This window comes from Aspergillus affinis, assembly GCF_023601865.1.
Source record: "Aspergillus affinis strain CMG 70 chromosome Unknown NODE_185_length_48300_cov_83_581258, whole genome shotgun sequence".
Taxonomy (NCBI): Eukaryota; Fungi; Ascomycota; class Eurotiomycetes; order Eurotiales; family Aspergillaceae; genus Aspergillus; species Aspergillus affinis.
In genome coordinates this window covers 29738-38579 of record NW_026515966.1, presented here as the reverse complement: position 1 = coordinate 38579, position 8842 = coordinate 29738, and the positions used below count along the sequence as shown (strand labels likewise).

The 8842-nt window shown below is 51.6% G+C and overlaps 1 protein-coding gene across 1 annotated transcript; it reads left to right on the top strand.

The window, feature by feature from the left end:
• Positions 1-1658: 1658 nt before the first annotated feature.
• Positions 1659-7523, top strand: clcA (putative C6 finger domain protein; the record flags this gene model as incomplete). The annotated part of the gene is made up of 8 exons (XM_053094849.1): positions 1659-2359; positions 2610-4055; positions 4108-4188; positions 4251-4453; positions 4519-5047; positions 5111-5319; positions 6409-6447; positions 6517-7523. The coding sequence occupies 8 exons, from the start codon at positions 1659-1661 to the stop codon at positions 7521-7523; spliced, it is 4215 nt and encodes a 1404-aa protein (XP_052950427.1).
• Positions 7524-8842: the final 1319 nt, after the last annotated feature.

Here is an 8842-nt window from a genome sequence, read left to right as displayed (position 1 = left end):
CACGTCTTGAATTTTACCACTACTCTACTCCGCCGTACCAACCAGGTATACGTGCTCTTTCTTATTATTATTTGATTTATTATTCTTATTTATTATTCTATTATTCCTTCTTTCTTTTTCCTTTCTTTTTTCTTCTTCCACGCGATACCAACTCGGGAAGTTCTGCTACTTACTTTTTCTATTCCAATCCGGTGCCCTGTCTCTGTCTGTGTCTCTGTCTATCTATCCCGTCCTGCCTCTTGCCCTTGGAGCCGTCTCCATTTCCCCGGCGCGAGTTCATGACCTGCTTTGATTTTAATATTTTATTTTTCAGTTCTTTCTCTAATAAACCCAGAAGGTCCTTTCTTTGACTTTCCCACTGTTCGATCTACCTTTGGCACCAGACGACCCGACAGCTCGGCTTAGCTATTGCCCCCAATTGATCGGAGAGCAAAAACGAGTGCCAATCGCGTGTCCTGTTTATTACCAACGTACCCAACCGGGCAGTGTTTGGTGCCGATACAGCGTACGTACTACCTACTGCCTACTGCCTCTTTCTTTTTCCATCAACACGATGCAGCTCGGTTTGGATTAATTTCTATTACTGCCATACTGTTATTACTATGTTTATGGATTATGATCATTATTATACTGTCGGTATTATTTACTACCTGACTCTATGCTCCCAATCGCGCGCCTCGTTCCCCTGATTTGATTTCCAACGAATCATGTTTAATCTGTCATTTTTTTTTTTGCCTCTTTGCCTCCCCCTGGTTTGGCTTGTTTTCTTGTGCGCTTTTTGATTTTCCCTCTCCCTTCTTTTGGGTTTCGGTGTTTCAAGAAGAGCAGACAGGAACCAAACAACCACCAAAAAAGACACGAAAAAAGACACGAAAAAAGACACCCGAACAAAATTTTAGCAAGCCAGGACGACTGGAACCCAGGATTACCGCTACTCGCTAGGTTCAGTCGGGCGTGTCCACTTCAGCGATTTTAGTAGCTGTGCGGATCTCCTGCTCTGTTTTTCTCGCCTCCCTCTCTTTTGCCAGAGTTACCTTTACCTGCCTAGTGCTCCGAGCTTCGTCCTGATACCCGCTCTAATATTACTTCGTACCGTCGCCTTGGGATTCTCGTTTGCATTAGCTTTCTCCTTTATTTCCGCTGCTGTCACCCTCCCCTCCTTCTGTTTTATTTTATTTGTATTTCTTGCCCTGTTGATTTTCCTTTATGCCTTTTGGTACCCTGAGCTGGCGGATCGCTCCGTCTTGTGCCGCCTACCGCTGACTCCTTTCCACGATAGCCAACTAATTATTGGAAAGCTACCGGTCCGTGGCCTTTGTCAGGCACATTTCCCTGGCCGATCTCTCTCGCCCCTCTTTGTGTGACGCAACGAGAAGAAACTACTAAACGTCTCTCCGTTCCCCGAGAGGCCGACGCGAAAAGCAAAATTACCACCGAAAAAAAGAGCCAGACAAAGAACTCGCAAGCGGCTAGGACGTTGTTCAAACCCCCGCGCCCCGAGGCTAAAGCTGTTTACCGCTTTGGGAACTTTCTCGTGAGGGTGAACGATTCTAGGTTCTGTTCGCCGTCGCACGCCCCAAACCAACCGGGACCGCCTGCCGCGTTCTCTGAGGACATCACCATGTCCACATGATTGCATGACTCTCCCGCCGAATCGAATGTCTACTGCGCACTTGCGACGAGCTGGAGTTCCTGATCGTAGCCGCGGACTCTCGATCATGGAAATCAGTGCAACGGACGACAAACCGACCCCCCTGCCCGCATATTCCGGCCCTGCGCCCCCGATGCATCATCGCATACCCCATCCCGACGGAGGACATGGCCCGCCTAGTGACTCGGGGATAGTATATGAAACCCCTCCGTGGCGCCCTTTTCCGGCCCCGTTCGAAGGGCGCCCTGCCGATCAACGACGAACCTCCAATGCCCCCCAGCCTCCGTTGCCGCCTCACGGGTACCCCGTTCACCCAAATCGCGAGCTGCCACAGCTCCCTCCGGAAGTCCCATATAATCGACAAGGAAGCCTGCCCGGCGCATTTCACTCCATCTCGGACACGCACCCGCCGCATTCAACCTACCGCCCCATGAATGGAACGCCGCACGAGGCGGCTTCTCATTCTGCGCCTCCTGACTATCGGCCTCGTATGTCTTTTCCACCTCCAGAAAACCAAACCAACGGCGATCTGCCACCTCCGCCTCCACATTCGCTTCCCCCGGCCCAGTTCTCGACCCCCGTCCCGCCGCATATATCGCATACTCCCGCGCCGTATGATCCAGCTTATTATCAGAACCAAGCTTATGGGATTCGTCAGCGCAAGGCTGCTAGAGCTCAACAGGTAGACTCTTCACCTATTCTGGACATGTGTTCATTGCGATACCAATCGCAAGAAACCAAAATCCCCATGCAGAGATGACTAACTATTTATGTTTGCAATTTGAGAAGGCTTGCGATCAATGCCGAGCCCGAAAAGCAAAATGTGACGAGGGACGACCGGCATGCAGTCATTGCAAAGAGAATAACATGATCTGTGTTTACAAAGAAGTCCCGCCGCATAAGTAGGTGGCCTAGATACTCTTACTCACCCGGAGAAGTGCTAACGGTATCCAATCAGACAAGAAAAGAGCACGCAGATGCTAATAGACAGACTTGCACACCTTGAGGACATTATTTATGAGAAGACGGATATTATACAAAAGGTTCAAGTTGAGCATGGGAACCAACTAACGCAGATCATCAAGAACTTCCCGCGGGAACCCAAAGTGAAGATGAACAAAGAGTCCCAGAAGCCGACGGTCCAACATCTACTGAAGCAGGACAGCCAGCAAGAGTCGGAAACGAAGGAGGAAAGTGCCCCAGTGCCCGTGGGACAAGAGTTGACTTCGAGCGAGACCACGGAAGCGGGTACCGTCACTGTAACCACTCAGGAAACGCTGGAGCCCGGGGAGGATGGCGAACTTTCGATTCCGGTTGAACACACGACTGCGGCACATAAGCTACTGATGTGGCCCTCAATCAAGGAGCTTCTTCTTCCGAGGGAGTATGATGAGGATTACGTGATGAGGCTGGAGGAAAAGCGAGGATTGATTCGTGTTTACGGCCGGGGAGAAGGCGACGACACGAGCGACGACGTGGGTCCATTCCCGCCGCCAACGAGACCGGACTACAGCCCCGAAGAGCACCACACGCAGACCGCGCCGACCAGCGGACCCTGGGGAGTGGGCGCTACGCCGCCTCCCGCCCGCCTCCCGGACAACGGCCTCGACGAGAGTGGTTTCCTGACCACGGACCCGGAAACGCTGCGGCGGTATCATCGCAGCTATATGGACCACATTCACAGGCTCCACCCGTTTCTCAACCAGAGCGAGCTGGACGCAAAAATCGGACAATTCATCAAAACCTACTGCCCACGGTCCGCCTCGGATTCGCCGTCTGTTCTAAGCAACAGCACTGCGGGGGACGTGCCTAGAGGAGCAAAGCGCAAACGCTCTTGTGAGAATTTGCAGGGTGCGGCGTGTGAGATGCAATCCCCGACGGGCAGCAAGAATGGGCGGATCCACGGCCGCCGCATCGAGAGATCTGTCGGCAACGCCATCATCCTGTTCGTTTTTGCGATCGGGAGCATCTGTGAAGTCTCGATCGTTCCTGGGCCCGTCATGGATGACCCGGTGGACTTCCGGAAGGAACGTATCCCCGGTCCCACTACTCGAAGTGTTCAATCTCCTGCAGGGTCCGATTCCATTCTACAGACTCAAGGCAACATCTACGCCCCAAGGGGACGCGCATTTCCATCCCCGTCGGTGATAGACGGTCGGAAATCCTCATCGGGGCGGCCAGGCTATATAGACAATCGTCACCTGAGGAATCTGGATGTTATCCCGGGTTTGGCGTATTATGCTTATGCCACCCAAATCATCGGCAGTCTCCAAGGGGCTAATGGACTGCTTCATGTCCAAGCAGCTTTACTCGCTGGACTCTATGCCGGTCAACTGGCGCATCCTTTCCAGAGTCACGGATGGATCTATCAAGCCGCTCGAGCTTGCCAAGTTCTTGTCCGAACGTAAGTTAGATGAACATTTACTTTCAAGCGACTCCCTAACGCGTTGATGTAGGAAACGGTATGAGCAATTGGAAGATGGTCCCGTGAAAGATCTCTATGATTTTGCGTACTGGACTTGTTTGCAGCTGGAAAGGTATGCGGTGCGAATCTATGCCGGGTCCGTCGTGGAATGCTAACCATAGTTCCAACCTTCAGCGATATCCTAGCGGAACTCGACCTTCCAGCCAGCGGCATATCTCGTTCCGAGGCCCGCATATCCTTGCCCAAGGGTCTTTTCACACTTTCTCTTCCTAACGAGATTTCTGCACCAAGCACCATGATGATGTTCTTTTACTCCGCCCAGATTCATCTCAGAAAAGTCCTCAATCGTGTTCATACCGATCTGTATAAGGTTGAAAGTAAGATTTTCCCGCCCAAAAGGATCCATTTCGTATTGATGATGGCACTAATAAATGATCCGAAGAACAAGGTCAGAACCGTTGGTCTTCCAACGTGCAAGAGATTCTGAGTATGAATCTCGAGCTCTGGCGGACGAGCCTGCCTGATATTATGAAATGGAAGGACAATGACCCACCTCCAAAGGAGATTAACGTCGCTCGCATGCGAGCGAAGTATTATGGCGCACGATACATTATCCACCGACCCCTCCTCTACCACGCTCTGCATTACGCCGCCGCAAGCCCCGACTCACTCCCGTCAGTAGACTCTCCTACTGCACCACCCCTTTCCGGTTCCAAATCCCAACAGGTCTCCCCGTCGATGACGCACAGTCAGCGTGCCTCGAATATGGTGCGCCTCGGTAGTGATATAGGCACCATGGGCCGGAATTCCGTTTCTTCTGCGCCGGGTAGAAGCATGACTTACCGTGACCTGCCAACCAAGCTGCGAAGAGCCTGTAAAGTGTGTGTCGACTCCGCCATTCTGAGTACGGAAGCTTTTGATGGCATTGAGGGTCGTCCAGTCGTGACAAACATTTTTGGAACTGCACACGCGTATGTTATATCTCTTCACATTTATCCAGTTAAACAACTTGCTGATTGTCTCTGTTATTCTAGTCAATTTGGCAATATGTTGGTCCTGTCTGCTACGTACATGTCGAACCTCACCGAGCTTGTCGATCGGAATGACTTAGAGCGACTTCTCAAGCGAACGATCGGGTTTCTCCTGCAGAGTCGCTACATCTCACCCAGTCTACGCGCCGATGCTCGAATACTGACCGAAATATACGAGAAGATTTTTGGTGAGCCGGCAGCAAGCTTCTCAAGTATGGACTAGGTTGCTCTCAACTATATAATGCCCCCGTTTACCTGCCTGTGTCACAGGCCAGGCCGCATTGTAACGCACCCCCTGGCTCCGGCTGATTTCCTACCTCAGAAGCAGACTATGGTCGGGGTAGTTTTTTAATATATGGCCTTCGTTTTCTTGCAGGCATACGTTGTCATGCCCTTCTCATGACAATGGTTCCTCTACCTCCTATAATCCTCTACTTCTTCTGAGAGGTCGGACTGCTCCCTTGGACAGATATCTTGCCCTTACGTCTTATATGGTCGCATGGGGGGGGGCTCTTTGATTTTATTTGCATTCTTTGTTTGGTGAAATATCACCTGCATTCTGGGGGGTTGAGCATCTGATACGTTTTGTTGTGCATATGGGAGGAAATGGTGGCTCTTTCTGATTGAAATGTGTTTGTTAGGTTTGATTTTCTTTATTTTTGCCTGATTTCGCACTCGGTACTATACTTGCTGTCTTTCTTTGGACTGGGAGTTGAATTGGCGTTTATTATATCCCGTTGGTTTTAGCGGACCTGGCATCTGGGCATGGGAGGTAATCTTTCGTTGCATTTACAGTGGACCACGGAGAATGACCTCCTTTCTTACATTTTCGAGGCGTTCAAATTGGATGGCTGTATAGTGGCTGTCTAGGCCATAAGAGCGGTGGTGTCTTGAATTTGTTTCATTTCTTTGTCTCCTGAATGTAGATCATGAGTGCGATTGATTCCCTCAACACATGACAGCGAACCCAATGAATTGAAATGGTCATTACTTGTCGTTAGACACGGGCATTTATGGATGTGAAAATGCAGGGGCTGGTGCATTGGCAATGACACCAAAGGGGGTTGACGGAATTAAGGGAGTTTGGGTCCGTCAATCATTGGAATTTCTCTCCCCCAGTCAGCCTCGGTTGCCCATGATTCCGTCCGTGCCTTATCCCCGCAATTTGGCTGCGATGAGGCTGCCCTGTGAACCATCCTTATAAAGCCCATACCCGCTGAAAGGGGAAGCAGGTGGTTGGATTTCGGAACCTGGTTCTTGGTCTCCACTACGCTTGCATCAACCTCCTTACGCGCGTGTAGACAAAATGGCCCCCGGGGCGCTTCGCCTCTCTCGAGAAGGTATGTATCTTTGGTGCTGTCTTCACCACATGCTAAGGTTGGCCAGACCCGCTAATTCACTCTGGACAGGGTTTACCGCTGATGTGACTGGCAAATCTATCCAGCGAACGCTGCTGAGCCCTTGGAAAACATTGCCTCTGATCCTACTGGCATATTATACGGCCAAAGGGAAAGAGATCGCTCGGAACCACCCGCGAAGTCTCCAGGTCCTCCAAGTGCTTGCGTCGCTTGCGGTCCTCCGTCGCATCAACGCATGGATCAACCGACGTGTGTTGAATAATGGCACTTCGGATCGATACTACTGGAACCGCGAAGTGGTGGTGTTAACGGGGGGTAGCAACGGCATCGGCAAACATGTAGCCATTCTGCTGGGACATCGGGGGATCAAAGTCGCTGTCCTCGATATCAATCCGCCCGAGGACGAGCTCCCTCCCACAGTCCGCTACCACCAGTGCGACATCACCTCACCGGCCGCCATCGCGGAGGTCGCGACCAAGATCCGCACCACGATGGGCTACCCGACCGTCTTGATCAACAACGCTGGCTTGTGCAGTGGCCGCACCATCCTCAACAGCACCGAGGCCCAGACTCGACTGCAGTTCGACGTCAACACGCTGGCGCACTACTGGCTGGCCCGCGAGTTCCTGCCCTCCATGGTCCAGCGTAACCACGGTATGGTGGTCACCGTGGCCTCGCAGGCGGGCTACACTGTCACGCCCAACATGGTGGACTACTCGGCCACGAAGGCGGCAGCCATCGCCTTCCATGAAGGGCTGGGTGCGGAACTGGTGACAAGGTACCATGCGCCGCGGGTCCGTACCGTGCTTATCACCCAGGGATTCACCAAGACGGCGTTCATCAAGGACCTGACTCCCGAAGACACGTGGTTGAATCCACTGCTGTATCCTGAGACGGTCGCCGAGGATATTGTGAATCAGGTTCTCACCGGCTCCAGTGGACATGTCGTCGTGCCGGGGTCGACTGGTTGGCTGGCGAAGGGTCTCCGTGGATTTCCGTTGTGGTTTCAGCATCGGTTGAGACTACGGTTGGAGCGCCTCATGCGGACTTCTGATTAGTGGGGGGATTGGTTATTATACTTTTGTACCTTGAGGTTTACTGTTGCTGGGGGTCTAGGTCTGGGGAATTTATGCCTGGTACATATTTGTATAACTTGGTTCTCACGGGTAGTTCTTGACTCTTCATGCGGAGGATTAGGGATCGGGTGTTCGTTTTCTGCATCCTATAATAATTTACTTTAAACCAGTCGAATCGTGCGTAAGATGCACGATGCTGCAATTGGCACATAATTCCTTCAGTGTGAAGGTCCAGACAGATCGACCGACCAGCTCGGAGGGAATCCTGAGGCCTCCCATTCGTCCAACTGGCTGGCGGGACCCGGGCAAGCATGTCTTGTTGAGCCACATCATCACATCTCGAACCAGTCGGCAGCATGTCATTTGGGAGGGGGTGCCGGTGATTGAGCTCTGACGACAGAGTTCGACAGATTGAGATTGAGATTGAATCGTTAATTACTGCCTAGTAATCATTCGGAGTAGTATCTAGGAGGGGGCTGGCTGGAGACGGATCCAATGCTCGTCATGGTTAATCTCCCTTTGGCCAGTCCAGCCTCTTGTGTTTGTTTTGCTTGCCCTCTCGACGGCACGTGCGGCCCCACCGCCTCACCGCGACTTTTTTTTTTTTCTTCATCTTCAATTCCGTCGCATTCCTCATCGTCGCTTTTTTTCCCCGACCGAAGGGCTCTTGTCCATCCCCATCTGATCTGGAACCTTTACCTGCATCTTGTCCATCTTCCTTTTTTTTTTATCATATTCTTTGATACCCCACATTCCTCATCAATATTGCTTTTTTAATTCCTTTCCCCCCACCTCAAGTTGATTGATTCCCCGCCGTCCTGCCACGGAATAAATCCTACCTGGCCATCCTTGCCTCAGGCGCTAAGGTCACTGGATCGCCCTAGCGGCCGATTGTCTGGAGCAACCAAACTAAAAGTTGGGGCCTCCGATTCCCGAGTGACAAAGAACCACGGTTCAGCTCCGTCGTTGTTTACTGCGCTTGTCGCCCAGCAAAAACAACTCGTTCCACGGGCTGAGCTGAACCTGACGGCACTTTATTCTTGCTTGCCTGGCCTTGCCTACCTCAGTGGTCCCATCCACTTTCAGCTCACCTCCCCGTCCCTACTCTCTCTCTCTTCTCTCTCCCTCTCTCTTTTTCATCTCTTCCCCTCCCCTCTCATAAGTATTATCTTAATCCTTTGATTCTACTGTATTTTATTTCGCTCCTTTTGTTTTTACGATTGCATTTTCTCTCACTTTGTTTTCCTTCCCCAAGATAATTCCCCCCCTCCCATACTGTCTAATATTTAGGGTTTGCGACT